The sequence below is a fragment of the Mesoplodon bidens genome, assembly GCF_964165515.1.
Source record: "Mesoplodon bidens genome assembly, chromosome: 14".
Lineage (NCBI taxonomy): Eukaryota > Metazoa > Chordata > Mammalia > Artiodactyla > Ziphiidae > Mesoplodon > Mesoplodon bidens.
In genome coordinates this window covers 29,216,794-29,234,652 of record NC_138170.1, presented here as the reverse complement: position 1 = coordinate 29,234,652, position 17,859 = coordinate 29,216,794, and the positions used below count along the sequence as shown (strand labels likewise).

General features: G+C 48.2%; 1 protein-coding gene across 1 annotated transcript; it reads right to left on the bottom strand.

The window, feature by feature from the left end:
• Window positions 1-5,145: 5,145 nt before the first annotated feature.
• On the bottom strand, window positions 5,146-15,568 carry CLEC4F (C-type lectin domain family 4 member F). Its single transcript, XM_081254432.1, has 7 exons — window positions 15,488-15,568; window positions 14,541-14,657; window positions 14,123-14,218; window positions 12,128-13,246; window positions 7,275-7,426; window positions 6,250-6,368; window positions 5,146-5,646 (listed from the first exon to the last, which is right to left on the bottom strand). Exons 1-7 carry the CDS (start codon window positions 15,561-15,563, stop codon window positions 5,502-5,504), a joined length of 1,824 nt encoding a protein of 607 aa, XP_081110558.1. The 5' UTR covers window positions 15,564-15,568; the 3' UTR covers window positions 5,146-5,501.
• Between the last annotated feature and the right edge of the window lie 2,291 nt (window positions 15,569-17,859).

Sequence of the window (17,859 nt, the reverse complement as noted above, 5' to 3'; positions counted from 1 at the left end):
CATCTGCAGAGAACTTAATTCCTCTGCCTTTCTCTTTCCTGAGGAGACTGCAGCTTTCAGAACCTCCTCTAGAGGAGAGAAAGGGCCAGCCCGGCCATGAGAATTGACCCTGGAGTGTGAGCAGGAGAGACTCCTTCAGGTTTACCTGTTCCTGTTCTGTTAGCTCTAGACCACAGACCATGGAGGGCTGGGTGAACAGCTGCTACTCCAGAAGGTCCCCAGCCCCAGGTTTCAAGCACCACAGGACTCCTTCCTGTGGCTCTGAGAAAGGGGCAGATGTCCTAACCACCTCTCTTCCCTACTGGAATGCCGGCTTCATGAAGGCTGGAATTTTTTTTTTTTTTTTGCGGTACGCAGGCCTCTCACTGTTGTGGCCTCTCCCGTTGCGGAGCACAGGCTCCGGACGCGCAGGCTCAGCGGCCATGGCTCACGGGCCCAGCCGCTCCGTGGCATGTGGGATCTTCCCGGACGGGGCACGAACCCGAGTCCCCTGCATCGGCCGGCAGACTCTGAACAACTGCGCCACCAGGGAAGCCCTGAAGGCTGGAATTTTTATCTGTTTGGTTCGCTGTCGAATCCCCAAAACCTAGAAGAGTGTTTGGTACATAGTGGAAGCACAATAAATAATCCTTGATTGAATGAATATGGATAAAAAGTAAAATTCTTCAAGTATATGTAATGGTTGCGATTTTTTTTTTTTTGGCCAAGCCATGCGGCATGTGGGACCTTAGTTCCCCAACCTGTAATCGAACCCATGCCCCCTGCGTTGGGAGTGTGGAGTCTTAATCACTGGACCACCAGAGACATCCCAATGGTTATGAATTTTTTAGACATTAAACAAAGTAACACTGAAATACCTAAATCAAAAGCTATTAGAACACCAGTTAGAATGGGTATCATCAGAAAATTTACAAACATCAAGTGCTGGAGATGGTGTGGAGCAAAGGGAACCATCTTGCACTGTTGGTGGGAATGTAAATTGATACAGCCACTATGGAGAACAGTATGGTGGTTCCTTTAAAAACTAAAAAGAGAATTAACGTAATCCCACTACTGGGCATATATCCAGAGAAAACCATAATTCAAAAAGACACGTACACCCCAATGTTCATTGCAGCACTATTTACAATAGCCAGGTCATGGAATCAATGTAAATGCCCATTGACAGATGAATGGATAGAGAAGATGTGCTACATATACAATGGAATACTACTCAGCCATAAAGAGGAACGAAATTGGCTCATTTGTAGAGACGTGGATAGACCTAGAGACTTTCATACAGAGTGACGTAAGTTAGAAAGAGAAAAACAAATATCGTATATTAACACATGTATGTGGAATCTAGAAAAATCGTATAGATGAACCATTTTGTAAGGCAGAAATAGAGGCACAGGTGTAGAGAACAAACGTATGGACACCAAGGGAGGAAAGTGGTGGGGTGGTGGGGGTGGGATGAACTGGGAGATTGGGATTGACATATATACACTAATATGTATAACATAGATTAATAAGAACCTGCTGTATAAAAAAATAATAATAAAATAAAATTCAAAAAAACCCCGATACATGCACTCCTATGTTCATAGCAGCACTATTTACAATAGCCAAAACATGGAAACAATCTAAATGTCTATCGACAGATGAATGGATAAACAAGAAGTGGTACGTATATACAATGGAATACTACTCAGCCATAAAAAAGAAATGAAATAATGCCATTTGCAGCAACATGGATGCAACTAGAGATTATCATACTAAGTGAAGTAAGTCAGAAAGAGAAAGACAAATACCATGTGATCTCACTTATATGTGGAATCTAAAATATGCCACAAATGAACCAATCTACAGAAACAGAAACAGACTCACAGACATAGAGAACAGATTTCTGGTTGCCAAGGGGGAGTGGGGGAGTGAGAGGGATGGACTGGGAATTTGGGGTTGGTAGATGCAAACTATTACATTTAGAAGGGATAAACAGGGCTCCCCTGGTGGCGCAGTGGTTGAGAGTCCGCCTGCCGATGCAGGGGACACGGGTTCGTGCCCCGGTCCGGGAAGATCCCACATGCTGTGGAGCGGCTGGGCCCGTGAGCCATGGCCGCTGGGCCTGCGCGTCCAGAGCCTGTGCTCCGCAACGGGAGAGGCCACAACAGTGAAAGGCCCGTGTACTGCAAAAAAAAAAAAAAAAAAAGAAGGGATAAACAACAAGGTCCTAATGTATAGCACAGGGAACTATATTCAATATCCTGTGATAAACCATAGTGGAAAAGACTATAAAAAATGTATGTCTGTGTATACCTGAGTCACTTTGCTCTACAGCAGAGATTGGCACAGCACTGTAAATCAACTATACTTCAATAAAAAGAGTAAAGTTAAAAAAAAAAAAAAGCTATTAGAGGGCAGCTTCCCTGGTAGCACAGTGGTTAAGAATCCAACTGTCAATGCAGGGGATATGGGTTCGAGCCCTGGTCTGGGAAGATCCCACATGCCGTGGAGCAACTAAGCCCCTGTGTCACAACTACCGAGCATGTGTGCACGCCTAGAGCCGGTGCTCTGCAACAAGAGAAGTCACCACAATGAGAAGGAGCCCGCGCACCACAGTGAAGAGTAGCCCCTGCTCGCCACAACTAGAGAAAGCCCGTGCAGCAATGAAGACCCAACACAGCCATAAAATAAATAAATTAATTAAAAGAAAAAAGCTATTAGAAATCTGAGAATGTGGCAAAGCATAGATAAATGTGGATAACCATAGATAAATGTTAAACATGGGAGAGTTAAAACCCTCTTAGAGAAATTTGTAGGCTGAGTAGACAGAACATAAATGAGGATATAGACTATCTGAATAATGAAAATTACAAGTCTAGTCTAACAAATATGCCTATGGAACATTTATAAAAATTGAAGATACACTAGGTCACAAGGAAACTCTCAGTTAATTCTAAGAAAGTGGGACATATTATTTAATACTGGCTTCTACTTTTCTTTGTGTAAGCTAGGAAAACCCTAAAAGAAAAAAATGCATACAAATAAAACAATAAACCCATCTCTCTATATATCTATATTGCTATAGCTGCAAAATACCAAGGAATCAACTATCAGGAAATCAAATCTAGCAATATATTAAATTAATACTATAACCAATCAGGTTTCTATTCAAAAACTGCAAAGATAATTGATCATTAGGAAATTACTAATGTAATTTATTATACTAACATATAAAAGGATAAGTTTTTTTAATGGTTTACTTATTTACTTATTTATTTTGGCCGCACTGCACAGCATGCGGGATCTTAGTTCCCAGACCAGGGATCAGAGCCGTGCCCCCTGCAGTGGAAGCACGGAGTCCTAACCACTGGACTGCCAGGGAATTCCCAAAAGGATAAGATTTTAATTAATATTTTGGTATATGCTGAAAACCCATTTGACAAAATTCAGTATCCATCCTTAATTTAGATAACCACTGGTTATTTGGAATTAAAGGAAATTTCCTTCACTTTATGAAAGGTAATTATCAGAACTCTACAACAAACAACTTAGTGTAAAACTGGAAATAGTCATGTTAATGTCAGGAACAACACAAGCATGCCAGCCATCACTACTACTAGTTAACATTTTTCTGGAGGTCTTACCAATACAGTAACAAAAGAAAAAGAAATAAGGTATAAATTCCAGAAAAGTACAATTGCAGTTATCATTACTTGCAAATAATGTTTTTTATCCAAAACCCCAATGCAATTAACTAGAAAGAAGAAAGAACTAGAGTTCTTACTTATGTATTCAATAACATGTTTTATATATGATAAATATGCAAAATTAATAGCTTTCCTTAATACCATAATATCCTATTAGAGAATATAATGAGTTTCCTGTTGAATGAGGTAGATTCAATGTCCACATTCATGTCTGTTTTCTCTGAAAATCTACTATAATGGCAGTAAAGGAATAAAAATAAGAAACACCCACAATGACAAAGAGAATGGAAGAAAAATCAAGAGCAGATAAGAAATTTCAACAAAACTTGGAAGCTGGTAGTGGGTGGATGAGTGGTAACTGACACAGCAGAACTGAGAAAATGGAACTCAAACTGGCACTAGTGAGTAAAGTGAATAAAAGTGAGGACAACCCCAGTAAGTTCACAACCCTGAAGTAGCAGTTACCTCTGAAGGCAGGGGTGCAGGGCAGACTAAAGATTGGAGAATCAGTTGAAAGTTTTATGAAGACCATTTAGAGCTTACACAGCCCCTCCTCCACCTCCTGTAACTAGGCAATCCCCTGCACTGCAGAAGGGCAGTTTATATGCAGAGAGGTCTGCACAGCCAGACTGAAAGCAGGGGCACTCAGGGGCCATCTCTGTACCAAAGAGTGAGATGCCTGGACCCCTTTCCCCTCTGAGGAAATGCTGGCAGTTGAGCTTCTATTTCCCAAATGTTTGGGGAATTCCTTTCTGAAGAGCCCTACACGGCCATTGGATTAACTGCAGCAGGGATGCTCCAGTGAAAAATCCAGATAACCACCTTATGCCCTTTAGTGAAATCCACCAATAACCAAACACCGCCCACAAACGGATCTAAAAATTTTTGAAAAAGTTAAAGGGGAGCTTCCCTGGTGGCGCAGTGGTTGAGAATCCATCTGCCGATGCAGGGGACACGGGTTCGTGCTCCGGTCCGGGAAGATCCCACATGCCGCGGAGTGGCTGGGCCCATGAGCCATGGCTGCTGAGCCTGCGCATCCGGAGCCTGTGCTCCACAACAGGAGAGGCCACAACAGTGAGAGGCCCGCATATCAGCCAAAAAAAAAAAAAAAAATGGTCTAGAAATTCTCATTCTAAGTTGAGCTGGCAGAAAGCTGAGTCCCTGGAAGGGTGAATGGGGACAGGAAGAGTCAGAGAAAGGGCTCTGAGGGTTAAAAGTCCAAAGACAAGATAAAGCCAGCAACCGGAAAGAAATGAGTTTTTGGAGTTATTTAAAGCGCTGGAAAAATCCAGCTCCAGCCCCATCTTCTACAAAGAAAGTACAGAGAACACCTGGGGTGTCTATGACTTCCTGGGAATTTGTACCCCTACCAACTCCCTGTAGTTTGTGTTAAACCTCTGCTGTTTTCAACAAACCAACTGGAAGTTCCTAGCTATAAAGCCCTTAAACAAGATATGCTTGTTTCAAGACAGAAGGGACCCTGAGGGAAGGAGAACCAAGGCAGGGAGAAGTGAGCCTGGCAGCTGTCACAGAGACAAGTCCAAACTTTCGTACATCCGAATGTTTATTGAGGACCTGCTGTCTGACAGGCCTGTGCTAGTTGCCAAGGGAGATACAGAGGCAAAACAAGGCTCTCGCCTTGAGGAGATATTGCTTGTGCTGGGTCACATGAGGTAAACATGTTGGAAAGATTTTTTTCAGAAGGACAGGGCAGGAGAAACAAAGGCCAAATGGAAGGCCCCAGAGAGCAAGCTGAGTTCAGAGGCTCCCAAGGCATCCTGCAGAAGGCGCTCAGCTCCGCCTGCCCTCAGACTACATCCGGCCCACGGGCTTCTTGCAGACCCAGTAGTAGAGGGCGTTACAGTACATGTCATTCCACTTCAGCTGCATGTGAACACAGTCTTCCGTATGCCCATTCCTATGTCGCCAGTTGTCCGGCTGATTCTTGTCCCAAAACCTGGAAACAAGAGGGCTTTATTCTGCTAGATGAAAGAAGTGTCCCTTTGTCCTGCTGTGGCATAAGGAGCTGAAGTGACACAGGTCCCCAATACCCTGGTAGCCCCAGGATGGGGCCAGTGGTGCCCTCAGGATGGCTCTGCTGAGGTTGTCCTTAGTTACTGAGAATGGAGGGACGGGAAGGGTGTCTAAAGCTGCAAGTCCCCACCCCAGAATTCATATTCAGATACCTTCAGATGGGGGCAAAGCTCCTTGGGACCAGACCTAAGTAGTAGGGTATAGGATAGGCAAAAACAAACAAAACACAACAAAACAGAAAGACCCACTCATAGGCTGCCTGCCAGCCCCAGGACCTGTCCTGTTCTGACGCCCCTGTGGAGGGGTCCAGGCAAGGATCACAGCTATGCTGGTGTACACACACATCATACACACACCACACACATGATACACACACTTCACACACACATCACACACACACATCATACACATATATCACACAGAACACTAACACTTCATGGGCAGGGATACACACACAGGACAGAGTCTGTAGCCAGACCTGCCCAAGACAGTGCCTGGGACGGCACCAGACAGTGGCTGGACTCACGCACTGCTCCTGGCACTATTGAATGGTGTGCCATCTGTCCAGCGCCAGAAGCCCTGCAAACCGCTGTCAGTGAGGCCAATCCAGTGGTAAGAGGCACTCGTGAACTGTATCAGAAATGCCTGTGGAGGAAAGGCAGGGTCGTGTGACCTTGTGTGAGGAGCTTGTTCACCAGGCCGCGTGGAAGAGGAATCGAAGCCACGCCCTCCCTAGTCCCAGGGACATGAAGCCCACTTTCCAGGAGCTGGGTCCCCTCCCTATGCGTTCCATGGTTTTCCAGATCCAGGGCAGCAGCCAGGTCACCTCAGGGAAGTCCAGCTTCTCCCATGTTGACCTGATGAGGAGTGTGGCCTTACTGGGACAAAGACAGATCTGGTCACAGTTTTTTTAAGAAGATGTGTTTTACAAAATAGCATGTCCTTTGACGGGCAGACAAGAACAGTCTCAAGAAAATCACAAGGGTTGGACAGGTCTGTAAGTTAAATTTGACCAAAACTACAGTGGGCCCTTGTCAATAACCCTAGTAACTTCGGAAAAGAGCCTTCGGCGTATGGGCCACTCTGGGGCTCTATTGCCTTTGGTGGTCCTCAAACCCATATGTGTGTCTGGCCTTCCCAAGAAGCCTGCGTCTTCTGCTCATGGGCCTTCCATAGCCATTAGATGAACTGACATTAAAATCAAGATTGGCAAGTAGAGAGGAAGACTGAGAGGAAAATGAGGGAATGGGGAGGGAAGGTTGCGCCCGACACATTAAGGGCAGTCACTTGGTGCCACCTCCCTCTGCCCTTCCTCTCTGCTGACTCCTCTGGGCATCTCCCTCATTCACTGAGGACATTGGGGTTTGCTGTCAGTGCTTGTACCTCCAGAGCAAGATGCTCATCACAATTCAATAAATATTTGCTCCCTGACTGACAGAGGAGACATGGAGATCTCTGCCATGCCCACTCCAAGAGGGGGAAGGCCAAAGCACCAAAGTCCCTGCTCCCATATCAACCCCAGCAGCACCACCCCAAGCCCACAGCTCTGACCTGCTCCTCCTCAGAGGTCACCGAGGCCAGGTGGGCTCCCTGGGACACACAGAACTGCTCAGCCTCCTCCCAAGTCTTCTTGGCATGAGAAAAGTAATACAAGCTCCCACTGTAGGACTTCCAGCCTTGCAGGATCAGCTGGAGGAGTTGATCTGGAGCAAAGGTGGGGGAGGAGAGAGAACCAGGAGCTGGCTATGGATCCTGATCTGTCCAGGGACTGACCACTGAGGGTCACAAGCCCATGCAATGCTTGATGCCCAGTGCTACAGGGGCACGGTCTGGGAGGGTTCACCCCCAGCCCACTACTCAGCAGCAGCTCAGGACATCTGGCTCCATCACTCCGGGGATATTCAGACAGCTCTGCTACCCAACAATACTCTTTCGAGGCTCCTGCTTCCTAGCTATACTACCCTCTTTCCCAACTCATTGCTATCACCTGACAGTTCTCTGCACCTCAATTCCTGCCATTTCCCTGGGAGAGTGCACAGCCAACCTGTAGCTTCCCTCATTTCCTTGACTTCATCTCCATCCACTTCAGCTGCCCACACCCAGGACCACACTTGGGACCTTTTCATCCCCTGGTCTGCCTGACCTCACAACTTCAGACTCTAATAGCTCATCCCGTGAGCACACGCCCTGATTCATTCATCTCTCCCTGTCCTGACACTCTCTTCTTTAACATCATCCTTATCACAGCTGCTTGAAATGGTGCCAGAATAGACTCACTTATTCATTCATCTATTCTTTTGTTCAACATTCCTCAACTTCTATGAATCAGGGACTGTTATAGAGAAATCAGTAAGACATGATTCATGCCCTCAAGGAAATTACTGTCTAGTAAATGAGACAGATGCTCAAAAAGGTGTTGAAGATGCATTGATTGAAAACCAATGCATGTTAGAGGCACAAAAGAGGGTGTGGTCTATTTCACCTGGGCGGGAAGTGGGGCTCAGGAAGGACACCTTAGGTGAGAGGTCACTTGAGCTGAGTCTTAAAAGACTGAGGAAGATTGTGCCAGATAGGCAGTGCCAAGGAGAGCATTCCAGGCAGGGGACAGAGTAGTCACAAAAGCATGAAGGTGTGAAACAGCATGGCATAGCCTGATCTGTTCAAGTACTGGAATGGTCAGTGCACAAGGGATGGGAAGTGAACACGGACAGGTTCACCAGCACAAAATCGCACATCCCATGTAAAGGAGTTTGGAAGATTTTTCCTGTGAGCAGTGGGAAGCCCTGAAGGGTTTTAACGAAGGATCATGATATGCTTAGATTTGCACTGTAAAAATGTCAACCTGGTAACGGTGTGGATGCTCAACAGGAAGAACGCAATCTTAATTGGGACAGAGACACCAATTACAACACAATTGTAACGTCTGAATAATAAATGGTGAGTGTGTAAACCAGGGGTTTTCAAAGTGTGGTCCCAGGACCGTCAGCATCAGCACCTGGGAACTTGGTAGAAATGCTGATTCTCAGACTCACCCCAGACCAGCTGAATCCAAAATTGTTTTTTGACAATCTGCATTTTAACAAACTCTCCAGGTGATTCTGATACACTCCAAAGTCTGAGAAACAGCAGTCTAAACCAAGGACTGGTAAACCACAGCCTACCAGCAGCTTCTTTTTATAAATAGAGTTTTATTGGAACACAGCCGTGCCCTTTAGTTTACAGACTGTCTTTGGCTGCTTTATTATTACAACAGCAGAGATGTTACAACAGAGACTGTTCAGCCAAAAGCTCAAAATATCGACTGTGTGGCCCTTTAAGAAAAAGTTAAACTAATGGTTCTTAGCCCTGACTGCCCATTAGAACCACCTAGGGAGCTTTTTAAAAAACTCTGATGCCCAGGCTGCATCCCAGAATCACCCCTCTCCCCAGAGAAAAGTCAGAGTTCTGGAGGTTCATTACAGGCATCATTTTTAAAAAGCTCATTGGGTGATTCCAGTGTGTCCCCAAGGTGGAGAAGCATTGGTCCGTACCAAAGCAGCAGCAAGATATAGGAGGGAGTTAAGAGGACAGCATAGGAGAGTCATTAAGAAGGGAAGACTTCCAGGCTTCTGACAGAGGGCAGCAGAGGAAAACAGTAGAGCTGGTCCTCAGTGCTATCTGTCAAGCCCCTCACTTGTCAGCCCCATCTTTTCAGCAGATGCTCCAAATGGCCCCCTCCCTCACAGCTCCCTCCCTCTTCTCTCACCAGGGACCTCCTGCTTTACAGAGACACTACTAAATATCAAGCTCCCTCAGTGTCATGTACCCACATCTGCAAACCTGGGTGAACATCTACTTCCACACCTCCTCCCCTCCCAGCCTCAGAGGTTCAAGTACTATCCCAACCCTTCAAGGCCAATCACTCAGCTGTGCATTTCATTCTCTCCTCTCTCTCTCTTTCTGTCTCCCCCCATCCAACACTGTCTCCCCAACACACCCCCACTCCAGTTTCTCTCTCCTTCAATCTCCTCCCTCTTTGCTGGTGCCTTTTTCTGACCCGCAGATCAAGCCTATCCTAATTTAGAAAATCCCTCTCAAGGAAGTTCACCAAAATATTAGCAGTGGGTTCTTATTGTAAAAATAGACATTTTTACAGAAATACAAGTTGTCATAGTCTCATCTTTCTATTTTTCAATATTTGCCACGTTGTCTATAATTAATATGTAAGTTTTGTGATATTAGTATGAAAGATACAGGTTGTTTTTTAATCCCTCCTTCTACCCTTCCATCCCCTTCACCTAGGCCTCATCTCTCTCCTCTTCTCAGCTAAGGCCCCTGAATGACTTGGACACCTAATCTCTCATTCACGCCCTACTGACCATGGTCTGGCCTCCAGGCCACATACAACTCTCCACTGAAACTTTATTCCAATGACTTACTAATTGCCTGAAGTTCGTGGTTGCTTATTGATTTTTTACCTGGCCTCTCTTAGGTATTTGCCAGAACTAGCCACTCCCTTCTTGAAATGCTCTCCTTCCTTGGCTTCCCCAACTGTACATCTCCTAGTTCTCCTCCTGCCTCTGAGACTGCCTTCTCCAGTCTCCTTCAAAAACACCTCTTTCCCTTCTTGCCACCCTTCTTGACTTCCTGTTTCCACCCTCAGCCTCCTTCTCACGAAGCATTTTATCTCATGCAAACTCCCCACTCCCACTGCCACAACCAGAACCAGCATACCCAGGGCTCCTGCATCTCTGTGTGCAGCAGGGCCCCTCTCCTACACTCCAGACAGCCTGCAGATGATGGCCACTTGAATTCCCCCAAAGCATCTCAGACTCAGTATGTCCAAATCTCGCTGCTTGTCTTCCTCTTTTATTCCCTGTCTCAGCCTGGAGACCCATCTAGCCAGCCTCCTTGAAGCCCTTCGATAGATCCTCATTTCCTGAAGGACAAAACCCCAGTTCAGGGACTTCCCTGGTGGTCCAGTGGCTATGACTCTGTACTCCCAATGCAGGGGGCCTGGGTTCAATCCCTGGTCAGGGAACTAGATCCCACATGCCGTAACGAAGAGTTTGCATGCTGCAACTAAAGAGCCCGCGTGCCACGACTAAGATCCAATGAAGCCAAATAAGTAAACATTTTTTTAATTTAAAAATATATTTTTTAAAAAAAGAAACCCAAGCTCAGAGGCCTTCCACATCTAGCTGGTGTCTCTCCAGGTCTGCCTCCCTTCCTCACATAGTGTTTTTCCAGCCACAGTCATCAACCCACTAATGGGTTGTATTGAGGTTGTAGGGTTTTTTGGAGAATAGATTATAAAATATTAAAGTAGATTATAATCTATTATAATCTATTATAAATAATAGATTATAAAATATAAACTATTACCATTCATGTGGTAAAAGTTTTGCTTTCTGAAATGTGTGTGTGTGTGTGTGTGTGTGTGTGTGTGTGTGTGACACATAATTATACTGGGTCACAATGTAAAATGGATTTCATGCTGTGGTTACATTCAAAACAGTTTGAAAGCCACCACTCTGGCCCCTGCCTACTGTCTTTTCAGCCTGTGCCTCATCAACCACCCACTTGGCCACAGTCCAGTCAGACAGAACTGCCTGAAGTTTCTTGAACCTCATGGTTCACAGCTCCATGCCTGTGACCTGCTGTTCCCTTATCCTATCTGCTTGGCGAGCACCTACTGGTCCTTCAGGACTCAGTTCAAGGGCCAAATTACCATTGAAGCATCTTTTGATCCTTTCTCCCCCAGAAGATTTCCTCCCCCTTTGGAAGATCCTTGTCTACACCAGAGGACATCAGCCCGGAGAAGATCCCTTCTTTTCCTTCTTTTTTGCTCCTCCCCAACCCCAGTTTTTAGACCTGCTCCCCACATAGCACCTCTGACGCCTTTTGTGCAAGGCTGCTCCACCCGCCTGCAAGCTTCAAGGGTGGGAATCACATCTTGTTCATCTTTATGCTCCTGACACATCCTAGGGCCTCAAAACATTTTTGTCAGATGAATGCAAGAATGCTGGGCACTTAGTTAAATGCCTTATATGTGTTAACTCATTGGATCCTCACTGTGAAGCAGATATTAGTGTCTCCACTTTGCAGATGAGAAAAGTGAAGCTCAGAGAAGGTGAACAACTTGAGGGAAATCACAGCATCTGGGCTAGCAGGAAGTCGGAAATCAGGCTGTCTGGGCCTGCTAACACACTCTGTCCCTATTGCACACCTCCACCAGATCTCATTTGTTTCCCAGGTGTTTGTTTTGTCACTCTGGTCAGATGATAAGCAGGGATTATGCCGCCTTTGGTGGGGTCCCGCCCCTCTCCAGCACCCACACTTCTTCCCAGGGGGGTGCATGTAGAAGTAAGCAAAAGCCTGAAGGGACAGGAGGCACTACCCTCCCCAGCCCCCCTCCAACTTACTTTGGGTCCTCTGGAGCTGCTCCTGCGAAGCAGAGGCTGCGCGGAGGGTCTCCAGGCTACCCTGCTCCTCCTGGATTTTCGTAGTCAGTGCTTTGGTGTTCTCCAAATCCTCTTTCAACCTGTGGACCTCAGCTCTGGCCTCCTGCAGATTTCTTTCTAACATCTGGGTCTTGGAATTTAAGCCCGTAGCATCCTTCATTCCTTGTTTTAAGGTCTGTATCTCTCGGCTGGCGTTTCTCAAAAGACCATCTAACACCTGAATCTCGGAACTTAAGGCAATGGCGCTTTCTAGCTCTGTTTTTAATACTCGCATCTCAGTGTCTGTCTGTTCCAGGTGACCATTTACTGTTTGGGTCTGGGCAGTGACAGTTTCCAAATCTCTTTTTAACAGGCGAATCTCATCGCCAGCCCTTTCCAAATGACCTCTTAATACCTGAATCTCAGCACTGGTGTTGCCTAAACTGCCTTTTATAAAGGTCTGGGTCTGGGAGTTTAAAGCATTTGTATTTTGCAGACTTCCCTTTAGCTTCTGCATCTCAGCAGTAGCACCTTCCAAACTACTTCTTAAAACTTTCTGCTGGGCCCTTAAATCATTGACACTATCCAGATTGCCGCTCAAAACATGGATCTGGGCATTAACATTCTTTAAACTACTGTTTGCCAATCGGGCCTGAGCATCTGCCGTTTCTAACCCTGCCTTCAACACCTGGATCTCCGTGTTGGCATTTTCTAAGCCTCTGCTTAACATATGGAGCTCAGTGCTAGTGTTTTCTAAACTGCTTTTTAAGAAACTCTGGATCTGGGAATGTGAAGCTTGTGTCTCTTCCAGATCTCCCTTTAGCTTCTGCATCTCAGAAGTGGTCCCCTCCAAGGAACTTCTTAACATCTGGGTCTGGAAACTCAAGGTGCTGGCATCCTTTAAGATGCCTTTTACCATCTGGAGGTCAGCACTGGCACTTTCCAGATGACCACCGAGCATCTGGATCTGAGAACTGACATTGTCCACTCTGCACGTCAACATCTGGATCTCCACGCTCCAGGTGCTGGAATTCTCCACGTGCCCTTTAAACATCTGGATAGCCTCTTGCAGCTCTGCCTTCCTGCCAAAGTGGTAGGGATCTGGAAGGAGGAAATGGAGAAGGCAGCTAAGAGGCCCATTACATAGGGAAGCCTTTCATTACATGGGCCAACCAGAGTGTTCTTAAGATTTCCAAGGGAAATGTCTATGGCACAACCCTGAGTTCTCCTCAAGCAGCCTGTAACCACCCAGACCCTGGGAATGGCCGCCTGAGAATGTAAACACAAAAACGAAATAAAGGCCTACTCAACTATCTCATGTGAACTGGGGAGCAGAAGGATTGAAATACTCACCTACTGGATTATTTTGCCATTGTAATTGAACTTGAAAATAACTGATTATATCATTGAGAGCTGTTGATGTTTAATTCCACTGAAATTTCACCACTAGATGGGTCATTATGGTAAAGAAAATAGGTATGAATAAAGCCCATATTTAGTCTTACACTGTATTTGTACACTAAGCATGAAGCCTCTTGATACACAATTTTTACTACCTAAAAAAATGTAGGCCAGGGCTTCCCTGGTGGCGCAGTGGTTGAGAGTCCGCCTGCCGATGCAGGGGACACGGGTTCGTGCCCCGGTCTGGGAAGATCCCACATGCCACGGAGCGGCTGGGCCCGTGAGCCATGGCCGCTGAGCCTGCGCGTCCGGAGCCTGTGCTCCGCAATGGGAGAGGCCACAACAGTGAGAGGCCTGCATATCGGAAAAAAAAAACAAAAACTTAGTTTGTAGGCTTTAAATGTGTATACTTTATTATGTGCCAATTATACCTCAAAAAATCCATTAAATAAAACAAGATAATGCCTTTCTGTGAGGAGCGTGGCCCTGAGGGTATCAGGGAAGAAGCGTGTCCTAAGGGTCTGGGCATCCAAGGTCCCAGTTCCCTCCCACCCACCCCCTACCGTGGCTACTTACCGTCGGGTGCCTTGAGGAACTGCCCAGTACTGTTGTCTTCCGGAAACTCTTGGAGGGAGGCGTGTGTCTCCAGTGCAGGTCTTAGGTGCTGTAGAGCTGAGATACCCCATTCCCAGGTCAGCATAATCCCTCAGCACTGAGCCTGGAGGAACAGGCTGCCCTACCTCCACTCAGGGTTCCCGAGGGGATGGGGGAAGATGACACCAAGGACCCCTCAGAGCTCCCCTTATGGGCCTCATCTCTTGGGAGGCCCCCCTTGGACAGGCCTTGGTCAGGTCCCAGGAAAGCTCTGGTTTGGACCTGGGACTAGAGGTGGAATGACCCTCCTGGGAGTAGAGGGCGTACATCTGGGGCTCTTTGGGACCTTGATGCAGGAAGGAGAGAGAGTCAGCCAAGTTTGGGTCACCTAGGAGCTTACCCACAATGAAGAGAGCCACAAGAGAGGAGACCACGGTCGCGGCCACAAAGGCCAGGGTGGCCTGCAAACATCTCGGCATCTTGGGGGCTGCAGGAGCCACTGCCCCGGGGTCCAGCCCTGCAGGGGAGAAGCCAGGGTCCGGGACGAGACTGTGCTGTGCGAGCAGTCTCCGCCCCTTGGGCTCCCTCTCCTGGCTGTCTGCTGGGGCTGAGAGCACTTTCCACACTTACCGTGGGGAAGGGCAATGAGTGCTCGGAGACGTGCACCAGGGCTCGTGGAGGCTGTGGTAGCAACATAAAGGCTAAGAGAAGACCACAGCCCGGAGCCTGGAAGGCGTGCACAGGGCACAGAACCTGGCGCAACCAAGGTGTCATTTGAATGAAAGCAGAAAGAGGGAGGGCAGGAGACCCAGCAGGAACTCTGACCTCAGCGCCCCAGGGCCAGCCTTGCTCCATGGATCCTCCATGAGTGAGATGCAGAGCCCTTGGGGGCTGACATGGGTCAGTCCTGGAGTCTCCCCGGCTGGGTCAGAAAGTCTGCCACGAGTGTCCTAAAAAGGGCTATGCCTGGGAGTCTGGGGGCTGAGTGTACAGGGAAACCCACTCAAAGTGGGAGAGACGACAGCCCGGAGTCCCTGAGGCCTCATGGGACCAGCCCAGTGTGCAGAGATGGCGTTCAAAACCCGGTCCCCTAAATTCAAAGCTCACTCTCTTTCTCTTGCCAGGTTGCCATCCCCAAGGAAAAGGGTCCGGGGAGATTTCACATGGAGACTGAGTGTGGGCCGCAGGCTGTCTGTCCTCACCTGAAGCACCTTCTGCCCTGCCTGCTAATTCTGGAAGCTGAGCCAGCACTGAGCCTGCCAGGCAGGGGCTGAGGAAAATGGCGGAGGGCTGGGGCCCAGCAGGCTGGTCCCTGGTGATGACGGGCTGGGGCCCCCGTTTTCTCACCTCGGGAGCACAGGGAGACACTCTGGTTTCCTGTGCAGAAGCGGACCTCGTCACCCCTCATCTCTGCTTCCTTCATCCTCCAGTGCTACTCCCTGCCCCGGGCTCCTAAAGGCCACGCTGCGGGCCAGCAGTGATGGGAAGTGAAGCTGCAATACCCGGATTTATATGCTCCTGAGTCATTCCTAACCAGCTGTGCCTGCCTCCCTCTGCTGCTGACTTTGCAGAAGCGCCCCAGCTGGGCTCTTCCCCTCAAGGCTCCCAGGCGCCAGTCTGCACCCCCATTCTCCCTCTCCCTCAGCACCAGCCTCTGCCCTCCCCTCAGGCCCATCCGCCCCCTCTCCGTGCTCCAGTGTAGCCCCAAACACTAACCTCTGCCCCAATGTCACAGACACTTTTCACCGGCCACTTAGGAGGAGGTCAGGGGTTCCTTCTCAGCTTTGCAGAAAAAACATCCTTGTGACCCATGGCTGACTCTTTTCCGTTACGTGGGCCTCTCACTGTTATGGCCTCTCCTGTTGGGGAGCACAGGCTCCGGATGCGCAGGCTCAGCGGCCATGGCTCACGGGCCCAGCCGCTCCGTGGCATGTGGGATCTTCCCGGACCGGGGCACGAACCCGTGTCCCCTGCATCAGCAGGCGGACTCTCAACCACTGCGCCACCAAGGAAGCCCCCATGGCTGACTCTTAATCCCAGCCCCAGATGCTCTTAAATAACAGGCGGTCGGGGAAGGGAGGAGGCTAGGTCAGTGTAAGCAGGTGTTTGCAGGTCAAAGGAAGGGCTAAGGTGACTCTCTGCCCACTCAGGACCTCACACCTGGCATGACAAGAAAGGGATTCTAGTGGAATAAAAAACATATTTCATCTCGGTCCTGGTCCCTAGAACAGAGCTCTTAAAAACTTGGAATTTTCTGGCGACAGGAGTGTCTTTTGTTATTCAAAACAAACGCTTTTCAACAACACTTGAGTTTATGCTAACAAGGGGACTGAGAATAGACCCCTAGAGAGCTTCTAGATGGGAGATAGTCTCAGAAAGACTGAACTCTCACCTCTCTTATTGGGGTATAAAAGCTTATAAACACCATGAGAGATTCAAGGAGTTTTCAAGAAGTTTCCTGGCTGGTGAACACGCCCACATACTAGAAGGGCGTTGCACCCCACCTCCATGGAGACAGAGGCTCCCATGCTGCCAGGCCCCTTCCGTACCTCTGTACCTCTTCATCTTCATTTGTATCCTTCATCATAAACTTTAATAGTAATTACAGGGCTTCCCTGTTGGCACAGTGGTTGAGAGTCCGCCTGCCGATGCAGGGGACACGGGTTCATGCCCCGGTCCGGGAGGATCCCACATGCCGCGGAGCGGCTGGGCCTGTGAGCCATGGCCGCTGAGCCTGCGCGTCCGGAGCCTGTGCTCCGCAACGGGAGAGGCCACAACAGTCAGAGGCCCGCGTACCACAAAAAAAAAAAAAAAAAAAAAAAAAGGTAATTACAGTGTTTTCCTGAGTTCTGTGAGTCATTCTAGTGAATTATCGACCTGAGAGGGGTCATGGGGTTCCCCAGATTTGCCGTTGGCTGGGCAGAAGTGTGGTTGCCTGGAGAGCCTACTTGCACGTGGCATCTGAAGTTGGGGCGGTCTTGTGGGGCTGAGCCCCTAACCTGTGGGGTCTGTGCTAACTCCAGGGGTGAGTGTCAGAATTGAATTGAATTGTAGGACACTCAGATGATGTCAGAAAACACCACACATCTAGTGTCAGAAGTGATGTCAGAAAACACCAAAGAGGACCCAACGTAATCCAAGATCTCACCTCAAGCTGACTGCATCCGTGCCCCCCTCAGTTGATCAGGTTCAGGACTAACTCAGAAGAAACTGTGGGGTAAGCCAACGTGCTGCTTTACAATGAGACCTGTAACTCCCAGGAGGAACAAACACTGCGTCAGGGGGTTCCTGCTGCCTGTGGGCTGAGACCTAGGAGTGAGCCTTCCCAGGGGAGCTGTGCAGCCCCAAGTCCCCACCCCCATGGGGGTGACCAGCTGGACAGAATCACTAACCCCAATGGCTGGTCAAGGCAGCCCTCCTGAAGTCAGTTCTGAGGATGACGGTAGATTCTCGCTCCTCCGTTCCCCATCAGTCCAGAGGGTTACAATCTTATGGAAATGGATCACATTTTCTTTATCTCATGAAAATCTAATTATGTCTTTGTCCCCTATCTCACCAGCAGCCCATTTACGAGATGTCAGTTACCTTGCATGTGGCTTGTTCCATCCAAATTGTGTTGACTTTTCCCATTTTCACCTTCAGTCCCTACATCCCATTCCCACAGTGTTTTCCCAAATGCTGGAGTCAGCCTCCCATAGGGCCCCGAACACCACCTGAGA

Coding starts and splice junctions, on each gene's coding strand:
- CLEC4F (XM_081254432.1), bottom strand. CDS start 15,563: ATGAAGGAAGCAGAGATGAGGGGTGACGAGGTCCGCTTCTGCACAGGA. Junction 14,658..15,487: donor TGTCTCCCTGTGCTCCCGAG/GTGAGAAAACGG, acceptor TCTCCCCTGCAG/GGCTGGACCCCGGGGCAGTG. Junction 6,369..7,274: donor TGACCTCTGAGGAGGAGCAG/GTCAGAGCTGTG, acceptor TTTCCTCCACAG/GCATTTCTGATACAGTTCAC.